The following is a 19,286-nucleotide window of genomic DNA, read 5'->3' on the forward strand; positions in this document are numbered from 1 at the left end:
CTTTGGGTTAGATCTTGGTTTGGTTTCAGGGTCTGTTACTTGGACAGTTGCCTTGACCTCTCTTAAGTCTTAGTTAATGCCCTTTAAATTAAATAGAGGATGAAACTCCAGTACTTTGGCCACCTCATGTGAAGAGTTGACTCATTGGAAAAGACTCTGATGCTGGGAGGGATTGAGGGCAGGAGGAGAAGGGGACAACAGAGGATGAGATGCCTGGATGGCATCCCCGACTCAATGGACGTGAGTCTGAGTGAACTCTGGGAGTTGGTGATGGACAGGGAGGCCATGTGCTGAATTCATGGGGTCGCAAAGAGTTGCATGCAAAGAATTGCGTGCTGCAGTTCATGGGGTCTCAAAGAGTCGGACACAACTGAGTGACTGAACTGAACTATGCATTTTGACTTTTTGTTAGATAAAGTATATGATGCCTTCCACTTAATACTTGACCTGTTTTCAATAATTATTAATTCCTTTTCCCCATAAAGTATTATTTGGCATATTTTGATTTGGATCCTAATATAAGTTTATTTTGAAGCAAAGAAAACAGTGTTTCTTAGAGAAAATAATGAATAATTATGCTGTTTGGCTCCCTTCCTGCTATTAGAATGGAAGAGTTGAGATTCTTTTGAAAATTTGTAATAGTTTTTTGTCCTTTAAAATAATGTTCTCTTTTCATCAAAATTTTACTGTGCTCTGTGAATGAAAATCACCCTACTCATGAGACGGGGAAGCATTTTGCATGGTTGTTTTTAGCTGTCTTTATTCATTGTCAACAGAAGCTAGGTTGGCCAATACATACTTGCCCTTTTGTTCTTTTCATAGCTTAGACCACTTGCTGTAACTTACTTATCTCTTTACAACCTAAATTTGTTAAAATACAGTTTACTATCTTATTCTGAACAATTTTCTGTTACGTCTTTTTTTTTTTTTTTTAAGTTGTTTCTTCGACTGTGCCAAGTCTTTGCAGCAGGCATGCAAAACTCTTTAGTTGCTGCATCTGGGTTGAACCCTGGACCCCTGCATTGGGAACATGGAGTCCTAGCCACTAGACCACCAGGGCTCCATTTCTATTTAGATAAGATTGACTTTCTGGTTTGATGAGATTGTCTGTCCATTTCTATTGAGATAAGATTGACTTGTTTCCCAGGTTGAGTATATTTAGAGTTTCTAGCATGAAAGCCAAAACTGAGATTATTGAAATGCATCATCAAAGAATGTATCCTTGAAGGGTACTCGTGCTTCCTGAAGCATTTTTTCCCTTCCCAGTTTGAATTTTAACAAAACTCCTACAATTTATTTCTTCTCTTAATTTTTTTTAGCATACAAAACTATTTAATTAAAAAGTAATTCCATTAACTATTTTGAGAAGCTCTCACAGCTTAGCAGTAGTCATATAAATTGATTTTCTTTATGGTTGCTAGTGTGTACAGAATGAAGGGTCACTGCATTAATGCATAAAACATAATTTCATTACAGAAATTAAGGTCCCATTGTAAACTTCACATAGAGCAAGATCAGTTCATTCCTTGTTCCTATGCTTAGATAATACTATAGTGATACTGTGTAGAGATTTTCTTAATTTTAATACTTAAAATTAAATTTTAAAATACTTAAAACATTTAATTTTAATACTGTGTAGAGATTTTCTTAATTTTTTCTTTGATTTGTTGGGCTGTGCTGCACAGTCTATGAGATCTCATTTACCCTACCAGGGATTGAATCCAGGCCACAAGAGTGAAAGTGCTAAATCCTAAGCACTAGACCACCAGGGAACTCCTTAGATTTTAAATTCTAAGGTAATTTGACTTCAAATATTTTTCATTTACTCTTGAGTAAATCGTTCATTTACTCATTTCTCCCATAACTTTTCACTATTTGCATATAGTATGTTATATATGTCTGGCCTGTGTCATCTGTATTAAAAAAGACAGAAACAGAAAAAAAAAACCCACCTCACTATTGCTTACTGTAGAGCATTTTCCATCAAGGTGTCAGACAGGAGCTAACATATCTGAAATTTTATATGTCTTTCCAGTGGCACCCATTTCTCAAAGTCCATCTCTTGCCTGTCTTCAGAGGCAAGAGATATTTTGGGTCTTGGCTTTGCCAATTATATATGACATGGGCAGACGATTTAAGTCACCTGAATTCCTATTCCTTACCTATAAAAGGGTGAAGGGCTGATTTCCTCAGCACAGTAACTTTCTTGTTAAAAGAGCTCAATAAATGGTTAACAGCTATTAATATTAGTTAACAAAAGTATTGATGTTACTGTTGCTACAGTTGGACACGACATTAATAGTCTGTTTACCCAGCGAGTTCTGGAATTCCAACCTATAATATCCTTGTTAATGTGGTCATCTGTCCTTTCCTTGAGTACTTCTGATTATGTGAGCCTCGCTTCCTAAGGGAGTTCTTTTTATCTTCTGAGTACTCACTGTTACAAAGTTTCTTAGGCTGAGTAGAAATCTGTATCCCTGTAATTTTCTTTTCTTTATCTTGATTCTGTTCATTGGGGGTTGTATATAATTCATCAGTCCAACTTCTGTGTAGTGGCCTGTTCACTAGCTTGGTGTCCTGAGTTAATTTGGAGCTTCCCTGGTGGCTCAGTAAAGAATCTGCCTGTGATGCAGGAATCACAGGAGACACAGGTTCGACCCCCGAGTTGGGAAGATCCCGTGGAGGAGGGCATGGCAACCCACTCTAGTATTCTTGCCTGGAGAATTCCATGGGCAGAGAAGCTTGGCAGGCTACATTCCACAGGGTTGCAAAGAGTCAGACATGACTGAAGCAATTAACGTGTACACACTGAGTTATTTATTTTTCCTTGTTTGTGGTTCTTTACTCTATATCCTTATATATTTTTACTATATATATCCTCACCCCTTTCCTTCAGCCTTTTAGGTTTTCCTCTAGTCAGTCTAATTCTCTTCATTTTTTATTGCTACTGGCCTAATTTAAGACTTCATGGGTGTTTCATGAAGATTAGAAATTGACCAGATTCTCTCTAGTCAATCTGAGCAAAACTCTAGGAGATGGTGAAAGACAGGGAAGCCTGGTGTGCTGCAGTCCATGGGTTTGCAAGGAGTCAGACACAGCTCAGTAACCGAACAGCAACAACAGCTTCAGTCAATCAGGTTAGACTCAGTTATACTGCAGTAGCAAAACATCTGAAAGCCCTTACTGACTTCTGACAGTGGCAGCTCATTTTTCCCTCACGCTCTTGTCCATTGTATCGTTTACTGCAGCACTTCTCTGTATCCTCTTCCCTCCAGGCAGGAATTTTACGGTTGGGGCACTCCTTGTCAAAGACTCCTGGTAAAGAGCAAAGAGCAGTGGCAAAATACGTAATAGCCCATTGAAGCATCTGTTTAGAAGTGGTATATGGCATTTCTGCTTATATTTCACTGACTAGGACATTTACCACCAAGCTTAAAGTCAGTGAGTGAGAAAGTATTATCCATCACTGAGAGGTGCCAAAGTCCCATGGCCAAGCTTGATGTCAGTGGAAAGAAAGGGGTAGCACATACTGGGAAAAGGATACAGTCTACCATGTCTCTTAATTAAGCTCTTCTCTAAGAATTATCCTCCAAACAGAGGCTAGTTATATTACTAAAACCAGATACATTTCTGAAACACAACTATTGGTGTATGTGTACCTGTTTTTAAAACCTTTGACCATGTTGGCTTCTTTTGGTATTTTCTTCACCTGTGATTTCTGAGTCAATTTCAGTATCTGAAAGTATGTAGGCCTTCTAAGTTTTATATCGTACAATCATTGTTATTTCTCCTCCTTTCTGAGAAAGTGTGCTTTTGTTTTCTTTAATGTTCAGTTATCCCTTTTGGCAAAATGACTAGAATAATAAAATACCGTTAATTTCTTTTATTCCTATAAAATCTCTGCCATTTTGACTTGACTCCACTGTACGTCACCTTTTTTGTGCCTGCTCGCTCTCTTTTAGTAATGCTGTATTTCAAACTTCTTAATCAGTCTTTGCAGTTTTGTATGGGTTTCTGTATGTATTTCTAATGAACTTGTCAAAGGTTACACTTTGTATTTTAGATTTAGGTTGTCTCACACTCCTCATTAATAGAAAAGTACTACTGCAGTACTTTAGCTGTGAATAAATTTTGGAAAACAAAAACTTGTAGTCTTTTTTCAGAAATTTCTTCATTTGGCACTTTTAATATTACAGATATAATGGCTGTTGCTCTTATAATTTGTATAGTTTCCATAGTGTACCATACCTTTCCATGTAACTGTTTAAATGAAGTGAAACATTTGATTGAAAAGCTTTTAAAACAAATTCAGGAAATGTGTGTAGTTCATATCACCCAGAGTTTTTATTATTGCCTCAGTGATTTGCACCATATATGGGACTTAGGAAAATCTTGCTTTTGTAGCCTTGAAGAAATGCTTAAAATGCCTGCCATAATGCTGTCAAATTGCAATTATGTGTGGGTATATGTGGTAGTATACTTCAATTTTAATTTTCTTAAGCTTTTAGAATTAAACAGCTGATTTTGATGGAAAGGGTTTTTTTTTTTTGTTTTTCTCCCCTCTTTCCCCCCAACTCCCCTCGTCCTCCCCCCTCTAAAATGCAGATCATTGGTTTGCACACAATGGAAGATTACATGGGTTTTTTGATGCTGTTGTGCTCTGTCCAGTCCACGCTTACTTCTTGGTGGTGTTTAGTCACTAAGCCATGTCCGACTCTTTTTCGATCCCATGGACTGCAGCCCACCATGCTTCTCTGTCTATGGAACTGTCCAGGCAAGAATACTGGAGTGGGTTGCCATTTCCTTCTCCAGGGGATCTTCCCGACTAAGGGATCAAAGCTGAGTCTCCTGCATTGGTAGGAGGATTCTTTGCCACTGAGCCACCTGGGAAGCCCCCTGCTTGCTTAGAGAGACTTTAATCTGTGGGTATTTGATTTTTGTAAAACACAATGGCTCTTCCGAGTCATCCATTCATGCTGCTTTTTTAATGGATTGTTGGCATGTTCTCCCCCATGGAAGTTTATAACACAGCTGTAAAATTGCCTTTGGTCTGGAGATTCTAAGTTTGCCAGGAGTTGGTATTTTAAGCGAAGATACTCAATTTGGAAAAGTACATTAAAAATAACATGGAGAGGATTGAAATTATATGATAACAATAACATTGCATTTGTAAATTAGTAGCTTTCAATACCCTATGGTATTGTGATCCAGTAGAGGTGATTATCAGAGGGCAGATGAGCAAGGCCCTTGGATGTGGTAGTTCAAAATGATAAATATATTTCAAAATGATAAATATATTCAGTAGAGGATAGTGAGTGGTACAGCCTTAGTTGAAGAAATGGTGATGTAACACTGCAGCCTTGAGGGTTCTGGGGTAATGTAATAAGAGCAGGAAATGACTAATTAATAAATTCTCATTTTATTGAATTGCTACAGTATACAGTTCTTTAAAAGAAGTAGAAAGATGAGGCTTTAGACCTAAGGGGCAGTTATTACTATTTTTAGGGCTGGGAAAGGATTGAGACTTTAAATTTTAAATTTAAATGTATTACTATTATTTGTGTGCTTAGAGAGTGGAATCAGACACTAAATGTTCGAAACTATTGTAGAATGGGCGTTTCAGGTTTGGCCAGTCCTACAAAAGGCCTTAGCCTTACAGAGATTTTGGAGAGGATGGAAATAATAGGGATTACTTGGTTGGAGGAGACAGCATCCACTCGGGCACAGTAGGAACCCGAAGTACTGAAGATAGTAGGGATCCGTTGAAAAAGGTTTCTTTAACCTTAAATTGGGCTTCCCTGGTGGCTCGGATGGTTAAGAATCCACCTGCAGTGCAGGAGATCTGGGTTCGATCCCTGGGTAGGGAAACTCCCCTGGAGAAGGGAATAGGTGCCCATCCAGTATTCTTGCCTGGGAAATCTCATGGACGGAGGAACCTGGCAGGTTACAGTCTATGGAGTCACAAAAATGGGGTTTATTTTATTTAGTTGGAAATTAGGAGCACTGCAGTTTCTTGGGAAAACACTTCTTTGCATACATGTTTGATATAGATTGGGCTGCTGAGGTGAAGACTGATGCTGGTGAGATATGAAGTTACATAAAATTTAGTCTGTCTGAACAGCCCCGTAAGTAGATGATTGCACAAAGGGGCAGTTCAGTTGAGGGTGTGGTGGAGGAACGCTATCCTTGGACTTTTATATCTAGGAAAGCTATAGTACCTGTGGAATATGAGGGCTCAGAAGGAGCCGCAGCCAGTGTTGGCTCCCTTCTAAACCTCCTAACTATCCTGCCTGGGAAATGGGTTGCTGATTTATGCTGTGGTTACTGCTGTGGCTCTTGCGATCTGTCTGCCCGTGGTTTTGGGATTCGAGATTGGGGCTTTCCAACTTCAGAGTCAGGTTGTGCTTATAGTCAATTAAGTTAATTATTTAGAACCATTTGGCATGATGCAGAATCATGTGTACACAAACACACAACTGGATTTCTTTTTTATTTTTTGGCTCCTGTTTCTTTCCTTCTTGAAATAGTGATTAAAGGGAGGTAATAGGGGACTTGGAATTATTTCCAAAAAGAAATACTTACCTAGAATATTACTTACAGAACATTTTATAAATCTGAAATCACATTGTGATCTTTTAAGATACTGTTGTACTACTTTAAAGAATTTTGTTGTATTTTAGTAGTAAGGTAATTTTTAAAATCTCAATAATAATGAGTGGGATTACTGAGTGGATAGCCAGGGTTAACTGATAGAAATTCTTAGCACTGTTTGTAACGTTGATTTAAAGCAATTTTTGGCAGATGAGGTATATCTCTAGGCTTATGTATTTGTCAACTTAAATAAAAACTTTGTCTCTCAAAAAGAGAATTGTATTTCTGATATACTTTAGTTTTTATATCTTAGCGTTATCTCTTTGGGGTATCCCAGATGGTGCAGTGGTAAAGAATCTGCCTACCAATGCAGGAGACGCAGTAGACAAGGGTTTGATCCCTGGGTTGGAAAGATCCCCTGGAGAAGGAAATGGCAACCCTGTCCAGTATTCTTGCCTGGGAAATCCCTTGGACAGAGAAGCCTGGTGGGCTACAGTCCATGGGGTTGTAAAGAGTCAAACACAGCTGAGCATAGCACAACATTATCTCTCTTAAAAACAAAAAAGATTTGCTTAATTTTGTTCTTCAGGTATAATTAAAGCATATGAGTAGTAGTACCAGTATTCCTAAACATTTCTTAACACCTGTCTAATTTTCCACATATTGAGTATCCACTATTGATTTTAGTCTGGAGAGAGTTGTGATGTGTTATTTGAATTTTCTTGTGTGTATATATATTTGCCCCAAATATATACACATAAGAAAATTCAAATAACAATGTGAGGTTGCCCCTGATTAGTAGTTACAAACAAGAGGAGTTTCAATATTACACTGTGAATAGGAAAATACTTGGCATATAGCATTCATTTCTGAGATACTTATTGAGCACCTATTACTTTCAAGCAGAACATAAAGCATATTCATATCATGACCCCAAATATACAAAGCATATTACATGAATCATGACCCGATATTACACTGTGAATAGGAAAATACTTGGCATATAGCATTCATTTCTGAGATACTTATTGAGCACCTATTACTTTCAAGCAGAACATAAAGCATATTCATATCATGACCCCAAATATACAAAGCATATTACATGAATCATGACCCAAAAATGATGGCGAAGCAAGGACTTATTAGTATCTCAATATATTATCTGCTACTGAGCCAGCATAGTTCCTATCAATCAGGTGGCAGAACTGTCTTTCTTAGCAGAGCCACATGTCTTCTCACAGTTCTTCCCATAGCTTAAAGCACAAGGTGGAAATACTTTCTGTACTGCTTAGTCTTGAAGAATTTATGTGTATCACTGTGTATGTGTATGTGAGAGAGAGAAAGTTTGTTTTTTGGATCAGCCATAGTGGAGATTTAAGAGATTGCGGAGTATAAAAATTAATAATGATAGTTGCTGAGTTCTTTTAACCTATTTATTGACTAGAAAGAAACTTTGCCTTCATCTTTACCCATCTCTACATCTAACAGCTTGTATGTACTTCTCTGCTGAGTTGGGGGGTCAGAGGATGGAGAGGGAGCACATTCAGCATCTTCACTCATTTGGCCCCAGCCGTCTCTGAGGTACTTGGTGATTGCTAACTTTCTGTCACATCACTGGTGACAGGGTTACTTGTGATAGCTCCCTTATGCAGCAGGCAGGCAGGTGGGTAGGCGGGCAGTCGCAGATCCAGAACAGTATTAAAAACACGGCTTCATCCAGTGCAATTGTGCATTCTCATGTTTTCCTTTCAGTGTGAGGGAAATCACTGATCACGTAGACACTGGTTATTGGTTGAAAAATCACAGAAGTCATTTATGACTCTGCTTTGGAACCAGATGTTTTTGGATTGAAGGTGCAGTCGTTTCCATGGCTGCTTTGTATATTAGTGGTAATAACCTTTTGTTGACATTGCCTGACAAAGAAATATGATCTGTAGTGGAAACTCCAGGAGATGTATTAGCACAGAGTAGACCCTCAGCATTTTCATTAGCTTTTTGCCTTTTGCCTTTGTCCTTGGCTGTGCATTGCTGCTCCTCCACTCCAGTCCTTTATTTGTGCTGGAATGAAAATTGTGAATAGAATTTGTTGCTTTTGCTTCATAGAAGGGCAAGGGTTTTGAAACAGACTACATGTTCTTCTCTTTAATGAGAGATGTTATACTGTCAAAAGCCTTGGAGTTTCTTCTTTCCATAACCTGTAAATTCATGTTTTCTCTGTTATTGAACAAAATGGGTTTTTTGAATTCTGACCTTTAAGATTTATGAGCTAATGAATACATTACTTAAAAGTGGTATTTAGTAAGTGAAGATGAGTGTCAGTAGAAGACAGTGTTTAATGTTTGGTGTGATTCTGTACATGTCCTATTGCTTTCATTCATTATTGATTTTAAGATATACCTTCAATTTAGTAATAGCTTTTGGGGAATAAAGAAACATTAATCAATTACAAGATAAACTTGGATTGTGAAAATGAGTTAAGAATTGTAGGAATGTGACAGCATATATGTCATCTACCTTAAAAATGCAATTAAGTCTCTTAACTAGAGAATAAACTTAATTTTATTTTTCAGTTTTGCTTCATGAGCACTTTTCAGCTTATGGGTTTTCCGTATTTTCTATTCTAACTTTAATGGAGTCATTCGGTCTTTAATCCTAAAGCAAGTTTATTTATAATCTTAGGAGAACAGTCTGGTTACTTTGAAATGAATTTTTTTTTTCATTGTAAATAAGGAAGTTTGTTGTAGAAATAGTTTTCAAAATAAAGCTAGTTGAAGCCAGTGGCTTTTTGATGCAACACTGTTTTAAATTGGCTCTGCCCACAGGGAGTTACATTGTGGCCAACAGAAACTATTGCCATTTACTAAGGCATCTAATTTGTAGTGAGTTGGGTGAAGGCTTGAATTGTTTCCATCCTCCTTGATGGAGTGGGAATTACAGAGGCAAAAGCCACGTGCAGAATTGCCTGAATATTCAATAAAGAATTGCTGTGCAGCTCTTTGGCTGGTGGGTAAAACCTTGTATAGAAGAATTACATCTACCTCTCTGACAGGTTTTCTTACAAAATATGTGTCATTTCATTGACTAGTGTTAGAGATTACTGTATTTCATCAATTTCAAAATGCACATTCTCTCCCACATTTTTATATTTTCAAAATCAGGGATATTCTTTACAAATGATGGCAGCCCACAATTGACTGGGTGGCAGTTATGGTATAGTTGTCATCTGCCTGTATTCCAGTGAACTTGGTCATAGCTATCTGTATTGTTGTCACTTCAGTTGAATTGAATGCGTTTTTGGTATTATATCAGTTGAGTTCAGCTGCCATTAACATGTCTTCAGAAGGAGTACCCTGTGACTTAACATTGGAAAATAATGTACATAAAGTAGTGTGAAAACTGAAGCAGGGCACAATTTAGATAAGAAGAAAGCAAATATTCATTAGTGAAGAAATGACTGCAGTTCCTCAGTTTGGCTTTTTTTTTTTTTTGGCAAAGCCATAATGAAGTGCTTTACCATATCTACAGAAGGAAAGTACCTAGTTGAAGAGGCTCTGGTATGTTTTTGTTACCAAAATCCCTGCTAAAGAATTGACTACCACACACCAAGCAAGTCCAGCATTAAAACTTGCAAAAAACGGCATCAGATACTTGGAAGAGTTTCTCTGAGGTATTCATAAGAAATGCTGTATATATTCCCAACATTCTTGATCACAGAAGATTTAAAGTCACACAGAGGTGTGATTGGATTTGAAGTAATTCAGAAGTGTAAAGTGCTTCAGGAATTTTCAACTAATTCTTTTTTTTTTAATGTGTAAGAATAATATATAATGAAAGTCTGCCCAAAGTCAGAAGAAAGTTCTTTCAGTTTAGTATAGTGTAAAAATTTTAAGTGATGAGAAAACATTTTGCCAATTTAATTGGTAATGGTTTTATTTTCAGTGGTGGATCTTATCTGATTATTGATTCAGTGACTTGCTAATTTGTTATTGAAACTGTATTCTTGATATAATTATTGTAGGTGCCTAATGGATAAGAACTTCGTTAGGATTGGGAAATGGTTTGTCCGACCCTATGAAAAAGATGAAAAGCCAGTCAACAAAAGGTGAGTCTGTGCATTGCTTTGGGTCTTTTGGTTTCTTTTGCTTGACTGCACCTATCTTTGGAGAAGAGATGAGTGGAGGAAGCAGCATTTATTTACTTTCCAATAATGTTAATAGTTTAGATGTTTGAAACAGATTCCTGGATCACATTTTATTAAATACTCTTATTACTAAGTTTTTGTGGAATATTAAATTCAGCTAAAAAATTATTGGTAACCCATGTCTGAGTTCCTTATAGCCACACTCTTTGGAATTGAATTACTCTATTTTGTTATTCTCATTATTCTAATTTATCTTTATTCCTTAAAGTGTTCTGTGGCATAACTACATCAATAGTCAAGCAAATTCAAATGGTGACAGTTTTTATAGAATTGTTTGATGCCGTTAAAAGTTGGTCAACACATCCTTGATAGTTGCCAGACCAGGACTCGGTATTACTTATGGAAACAGTCCTAAACTTTTAACCATCACTTATCATATGCAAGGCTTTAAATTTAAAGGCAGTCTTTGATACTAAACAAACATCGAATTTTAGATCAGTCAAGCCAGAATCAAAATCCAAAACCATCAAAATCTAATATTTATCTCACTTTCCTTTGAACATTATGAATTTAATTGGAAGTTGGTGATTATTTCATTTTTGTAGAACCAAGGACACAGTCTTGATTCTATTTTACCATTTGTGAAGTTGTCCTAAGCTAAGGGTACCAGCTAGTGGCTGTAGATAGGAGCTCTTGAAGCCTTTTGTGGAAGGTTCAGTTGTTTGGTTAGTTGGCCAGAATTTCAGTTGGTTACTCTGCCTCATCTTCCGATAATACCAGCCTTCTCTCCAATCTGTATGTCATAAAGCTTTGATTTAAATTGTTGTGGAATCTCCTTATTAACTAAACCTAATTTATGAAAATTGGGATTTTTTGAATCAGATAAATTAGGGACTGACTTTTCTTATTCTTTTTGCCAAATCATCATTAACTTCCTTGAAATATTTCCCCCCTTTTAATACACTTAGTATTTATTAAAAATTGTGTTTAAGTTGGTAGTAGGTATTGTGGGTATCAAAGTTTGCCTGAAAAAGGAAGATGATTTTTAGAAAAAAGTTACTAATGTGCCTGGATGTGATTCTGTTTACAGATGCTTTGAATGATAGAGAGGAACTTTTTTTTCCTTTTATTTTTATTGATTTCATCTAACTGATGAGTGCTTCATGGACATAATTCATCTTAGCATTTTCTTTAAAGTTACAGAGGACTTAACTTTCCTGCTGGTTAAAGTTTGGGCTTTTATTGTGGGGAGTCTGGATGGTGATGCATGGTCTTGGTTTAGTGCAGGGCTCTCCCTTGCCATCCTTAGCACGCCTCTCCGTGCTCAGTGTGCATTCCCACAACTTGTCTCTGATGAATTAACTGAGCCAGTCCTGAAAGTTTTGACCAAAAGGAACAGATATTTGTGTGATGATTTGTGAGGAATTTGTGGATGAAGAGGAAATGTAGAAATAGGAGTAGCTATTGTAGCTAAATGTAGAAATAGGAGTGGTTGAAGGAGTAGCAATTACTATTTTAATATAAAAAATAGCTTGTATATCTTTACACTTTATTCAGGTACTCATTTTAGCAAACCAGATGTAAATAATGCATGTAGTATGTTTGGATATTTGATTTTGTATACCTGGGAGACTATTGATTTCTGAGCAGTGTAAATTAAGTTATTTTATTATTTTCAAGACTTTATAGTTGTGGTTGAATCTTGTGCAGCTTTTCCTGTAGAAATATTGATACTTTTAAAAAGCTATTTTGGAAGGTGTTAACGATTAGAAAACATTTTAAAGCAAAGATTCTATTAAAAAATTTGGCATATGGTATAATAAAACTTTATTAGGGGTAATGACTTTTTCACTCTCGTTCTCTGAGTGGAAAATAGAGTATCTTGTCGGATGTTGAATAGGATCTCAGTGCTTAAGTCATTTTGGGTGGATGGGGTAGTGCTGTAGAGGAGGTCATTTAGGATTAGAAGAGTTAGTATCACATCCTACACCTCTTTTTACAAGTTATTTGCTTTTATAAAAGTTGTTTAGTTTTTCTGAGTTGAACTTCTATTTTTTGCTATTATTGAATTGATAATGATATCTTAGAGGATTATTGTGAAGATTAAATGAGTTAATTTATATGACTAGTTTATAATTTAGTTGAGAAACAAGAAGAACAAATTAATCTTCTTTAAGCTTCTTGTTCTTTTTCTTTTCTTTTTTTTAGTACATACCAGTTTAATACCAATGGAGAGGAAAATTTGCTGCAAATGCTAAATGCATTGTATATACAAATTAATATTTTTAGGAATTCCCTAATTTGATATCATTAAACCCAAATAAAAAGAACATACTGTAAACAATAATATTTTAAATATAAAGGAAATTGATACTAGCATATAGATATTGTTAGATCAAAAGCACCACTTAACACACTGCATATTTTAAGTAAGCTAAAATAACTCTAATAGTGGCGACAAAAGAATATATTGATGACTAGGTTTCACCAGTTAGATTAATAATATATTATTTTTTGAGCTATCATTTCTCTCTGTATTGATAGTAAAAATAAGTCATTTGCTAAAGGACTCTGAAACTAGAGTTCTCAAAGTTTGATATGAGATGATGTTCAGGATAATTAAAGAAAAATTAGATATGTGTATAAATTTATACACACAGATTTGACCAGGCAGGTCCAGGAAGATAAAAGAAATTTATATCATTTTTTGTTTTTGCTATAGTAGTATATCTCTTGTTACTCATTCTTGGAAATATAATCTGTAGGAAAGAGAACTTGGCTTTGTCCTAAAAAGTTGTGACAGCTGACATCAAACAAATAGAATTTCTGATTTCTAAGGCATGTTGAACTTGAAAAAGCCGTAGCTTCCAGAGTATTCTTAAAAACCAGTAAAAAAAAAAAAAGTTCTTTTAAGATAACGTAAAAATTATTCCAGTGGTGGAGGTTCTTTCTTTTGGAAAGATGTCTATTTTCTACTTTAGTCTAGTTTCAGCCCACATTTGTCTGCCACAGAATTTGAAGTTTATATTCCTTAGTCTTTGAATGCCATTTTTAACAGAATAATTGATTGTCCCCAATAGCAATTTGGCTCTTTGATCTTTCCTGGTATCAGATGTATGGTAGCTGAGTTAACACAAATACTTGCCAGTGCATTTTTAAATTAATTTGCCATCTCTTCCTCATGGGCAAACCTGCCCTTCTCTTGGGTGATGCTCCAAGTAGCCGCACATGTTTTCAAATATTTTAATTACTTTTGTGTGTGCTGTTAACAGATCCACAAGCACATACACATTGGAAGTGTATTACTTTGAGTGCTTTTGTGCCATCTCATCTGGATATTTTCTTGACCCCTGAGCCTGGGATTATTTCTTTAACTTCCTTTTTATGTTCTTATATTACCTAATGTTTAAGAGATGCACTTGTCCTTTGATTTTAGTAGCAAAAAACAGTTTCTGCGTAACAGGATGGAATATTTTGAGGTACCAATCTTCTTTAGCACTTTAAAACTTTGCTTCCGTGTCTTTCTTCACCCTCCCCTGTCTCTTCACCTCTTCTTATTTTCCTTTCCATCTTCCTCTTTCATGTACTTTCCTTGTATTATGGCCCCAGTCATCTGTCTTTCCCTCTTGAGATACAGAGATAAAAATTCCGGGAAAGGGATCTCACTAAAGGGTAAGCAGATATTTAAACAGGCACTTCACTGTGAAAAGTAATGAGAATCTCTTTATTGGTGTCCAGAAAAATAAGATCATTAGTGATAGCCTTGTAATTTTCCTTATAAATTTACTTTGCATGTGTGTGGTGCCTTTAAGAATTTATGATGGGAAATTAATTTAGAAAAGTAATGAGACAATTTGGATGTATTAATCATACATAATAATTTTACCATATTTTTTGTTTGCTTTTGGTGGATCTATAAAATATGTAGTCATTTTCTGCTAGTTTATCTGATGGAAGATATATCAGAAGGTACTGTGTATTATGTCTCTTGAATTTGAGAATTGTATGAAAAGTGAGAAGATGAGGTTAGAGTCCTGGGGAGCATCTGCATTTACAGGATGGGTAGAGAAAAGGGATACATAAAGGAGACTAGGGAAGGTCAGTGAGAAAGGAGACAGACCCAGGAGGACTGGTATCACCAAATCCATGAATTTTTAAAGTGTCAAGACTAGTGAGCTGTCTCTACCAGTGAGGATATATGAAATGCATTCTAAAAGGTAGTTGGGCGGTCATGATGGACATGACGAGCAGTTTCACTGAAGTGGATTTCAGGTTGTGGTAGCCTAAGTTATGAATGGGAGTTGAAATGAAGATAGGAATGTAGACTTCTTGCTATATTTTGTCACAGGTATCTGCAAAGTGGTAAACTGTTGGATCTATTACTAGGAAGGGAGGAGACATTTAATAAGAGCCTCTGATGAGTCTTAGTGATACTGTCTATCCTTCTTAAAAGTATCTTTCATATACCACGCACTCTGCTTTGTACTTTCACAGACATGCTTAGAGTGTTAAATTGAAAGACTGTCTCAACCAGAAGTAGCTTGTTTACTTTTTAAAAATTGCTTTCCTCTTTTTCTTAATAACCAAAAGGCAATCATCAATGTTAGTTTTTGGATTTTGTCCTGTTAGTAGTCTAAAAAGTACACAATAAAAACTTACATCCTGAATATCAGTAATGGATTTTCACAGTTTAAATATATACTGTCCAGTTTCAAAATGGATTTTAAACACCCTACAGTAAGAGATGTGTTGTGCTAAGTCTCTTCAGTCATGTCCAGCTCTTTGCAACCCCGTGGACCATAGCTGCCAGGCTCCTCTGTCCATGGGATTCTCCAGGCAAGAATACTGGAGTGGGTCGCCATGCCCTTCTCCAAGGGATCTTCCTGACTCAGGGATTGAACCCCTGTCTCCTGCATTGCAGGTGGATTTTTCCTTAAAAATGTACCTATATATCTGTATGCATATACATATATAGTTGAACATATATATATATACACTGAAGAGGTTTTGTGAATAGCATTGTTTTAATTCCTGCTAGAGGACTGAAACTAAGCTGGCAACAGAACTATCCTTGATCACTGCTTTGTCCAGAAATATGGATGGTCTCCCATTAACTATCTGACATTGTGGGACTTACTGAATCCTGTGGACTTTAGTTTTAGCATTTATTATTTGTAAAATGTTTCCAGGGAAATTGTAGAATCTGGGCAAGTCCTCAGTGTATGTGTACACACACACACACACACACACACGCGCATATATATCTTTTCTGCCTTCTTTGTCTGCCACCAGGAACATATTGTTTTCATTGTTTTTCTGTTTTGGCTGTAAGCAGAAAGTAACTCCTTTATTTACCAATTCAAGGGATTTGATTACTGTTCCAAAGGGTCTGAAAGTTTTCAAGAATGTGTCTAGAGAAAGGGGTTGTGTTAGTTTTAGTAATAATGTTCATAATGAAATTAGGAAGAGGGGAGAAGAAATTTTAGGTACCAGTGGGATTTATAAGTAGTTGGTTTACTTCTTTGATGTATGTATTTGGACTGTTACAGGACATAGGGCATTATAAAAATAAAGCTTTTATTAAGTGTGGTTCTTCAAAGGTATTAAATGTCTATCTGAGGACCTGACAGAATGTGACAGTGTACTTCTCATGTAGGGTTTCATTAATAGTTGTGTAAGTTTGAGGTATTATAACTCAATATTTATGGCTAAAGAATATGGAAGCTGTGAGTGTTAAGATGAAATCTTCAGTTATGTTAACTGTGAAGCTTCTTCTTTGTTGTACTGTTCGGGTCTGGTCTGTTGTCACAGTCTTCTGCCTGTCTGAATCTTCTGACTTCAAACTGCTCATGTTTCTAAATACCCTGTGTATCCTTCTGTTTGACTGCTTTTGGTGAGGCACTCTCCCATATAAGACCATAATGTGGTGTCAGTGTTTAGGGTGTTACCCGAATTTTATCTGGCTTTCTTGTTCCCCAGAAGAAGCCTTTTGTCCAGACAGAGTTGCCCTTCCCAGTTTCCAGTAGTATGGTTTCAACTCCTTTTCTCTTTTGTTCCTGTTCTTCCCCCACCCTGCCACCCCCCTTCTGTCTTCTCTGGCAACTCAAGTTAACTTTGATCTCTCTTCTTTGAGCTGCTCCCCTGAGGCAACTTTTCTAGCTGGTTTTTTTCTGACATTTTACCTCAATATTTATCAATAGTATGTTTTTACTATTCTTGGTGTGTGTGTGTGTGTGTGTGTGTGTTTTATTTAAAAATTTTTATTTTTCTCTTGAATTTGTACTAAGATGAGAACCCATTAAAAAATGATGTCTTAAAATTGATTTAATGTAAAACAAAATAGTTTTTAAGATTACATTCCCATTTTAAACTATTATCTTTTATAAATGGGTTAAAACATTTGTTTCTTATAATTGTCAGTTTTGCATGAGTCTTTTCTCAATATTATTTAATGATTTGTTCATGTTTCAGGTTTGAGCAGTTGGGCTCTCTTTATGATGGTTGCTTTAGTTTAAGTATTCCCTAAGTAGATAGCACACTTTACCCGTTGGACTTTGCCACCCGTTGCTGGCCTCTGAGTTGCAATTCTGCTAGTGGAAACAGACTTAACATGTTTTGAGTTCTTAACAGACCTCATAGAAAAAAGGAGGCTTTTCTAGTTGGCTGCACACAGAAGAGCTTAGAAAGAACATTGTTGGGGAACATTTGAAGCATTATTATGTACCATTGAAATTAACCCAGTGTTGTTTGCTGAGTTTATCTGGTACTGAAAATGTAAGAAAACAAGGAAACATCTTTAGTATGTATATTTGAAGACAGTTGACTAAAGTATTTCTCTGTTAGGTGAATTGTTTAAAAAAAAAAAAAAAGACTGTAAGAAGGTACGTTTCACCAAAGGGGAAAATTGGACTGTTAGCTTGAGAATTTTGAGCTTTGTCTCAATGGACTTTAAAGTATTACATCAATTTCACTGTAAGCGTGCCAGCTCCTCTCCTTTGTTCCTTACTTTTAATTTCAAGATCTAAAAGTTAAGCTTTGTATCAGTGTATGGTTCACATCCCTGAAAATGACCGCTTTCTTCTCCTAATGATTTGTTGGATCCTTGACCATTTCTAGGCCTTGATTTCAACTAGAGTTTTTTAGGAAAGAAATAAGACATTATGATAGCTCTTAAATACCCAGTTTGTGAAAATGGAAGAAGTGGGATTATATGCTTTTACCTTTTGACTTTATCCCTGTAGCCTTTCCTTTACCTGGTCTCTAAAAACTTTACTGGTTTGAGACACATGATTGTGTTCAAGTGCTAAATTAAACATGTACTCTCTTGCATTAACCTTGATCACTTTGTGCATGTTTTGTAGGTTCAAAAAGATAAATTACTAATAATGGCACTAATAAAGGACCCTAATAATGACAAGGCCTCCCTTTACCCCAACCCTTAGAAATATATGCAGTTACAGATACTCAGGAAAGACTCAATAAAATACTTGCTAAGTACATTTCAAACCAGAGGATGCTTCAGTCAAAGTATATTACGGTTACATTTGACTCTGTTTGAAGTACAATACAGGGTATGTTCTGTAGCTGCTGTGGAAAAAAGCATTCTGTATTTGTGCTTTGATTTACTGTAAACTAAGCTTCCCAACTTTCAGAGCTCTTTTAATTCCTCTGAGTACATATATCATAGAGAAGAAGCCTTCAGTTGGGCCATTGGCACGTTGTATATCTGATCTCTTTTAAGGATTCATGTAGTGCTCCTGTAACTCCTTTGAACACGTCAGATATTTTCAGAAGCAGCTGAGGTCCCTGAGCTGCCAGGTTGGAGTTGATGTGAGGATGACATCAGACAGGATGAGGCAGCTGAGTAGGAACCAGTCATCCTGACCTACCATGTAAGGATTCAGAATCATCAGTATTGAGTTCAGGAATTAGAACTTCATGTACATGTGATTTTTTTTTTCAGGAATTGGATGCACAAATATATACATTATTACAAGTGTTACTGATGGGCCTGCATCTACCATCCAGTAGACTGCTCCTTTGGACATAAATGACAGAAGTTTAGGACTGTGTTATGACTCCTGGTTATGCTGTTAGTGTACATAGTCAAAATGATCCACTTACTATATCCTGTGTTTCTGTTCCTATTTTTTTTCCCCCTAAACTCTGAGTAGGGATAATAATAAGGGTATATTGATGTCTATATATTGGTTGTTTGGGGGATTAAGTGGGAGATAATTAATATGAATGAATGGATTGACAAGTTACTTAAAGCTTATTTCATAAGTTTCCTAGATTCTTATAACACTTTATATACTCTTCACTGTATTATGAATGAAACCTTTCAGCGTTTCAAAATTAAAGGATCATAATTCAGGAATAGCAGTGTGTATCATTTTATTTTTCCATTTAATATTAATTATTTAATATTGTTTGTATACATCAGAAGGCTTCCCTGGTAGCTCAGACGGTAATGCAGTGGTAGCTCTCACATGCAATGTGGGAGACCTGAGTTCGATCCCTGGGTTGGGAAGATTCCTTGGAGAAGGGCATG

The 19,286-nt window shown here is 36.2% G+C and overlaps 1 protein-coding gene across 2 annotated transcripts in view; it reads left to right on the forward strand.

Moving 5' to 3' along the window:
* Nucleotides 1-19,286, forward strand: part of MED13L (mediator complex subunit 13L) — a 283,206-nt gene that overhangs the window by 149,156 nt on the left and 114,764 nt on the right. For both annotated transcript variants that reach the window (XM_069557581.1, XM_069557582.1), the window contains exon 4: nucleotides 10,610-10,693. In XM_069557581.1, coding sequence (XP_069413682.1) covers nucleotides 10,610-10,693 — 84 coding nt within the window. The remainder of the gene's footprint in view (nucleotides 1-10,609; nucleotides 10,694-19,286) is intronic.

This window comes from Ovis canadensis, chromosome 17, assembly GCF_042477335.2.
Source record: "Ovis canadensis isolate MfBH-ARS-UI-01 breed Bighorn chromosome 17, ARS-UI_OviCan_v2, whole genome shotgun sequence".
Classification (NCBI taxonomy): Eukaryota; Metazoa; Chordata; class Mammalia; order Artiodactyla; family Bovidae; genus Ovis; species Ovis canadensis.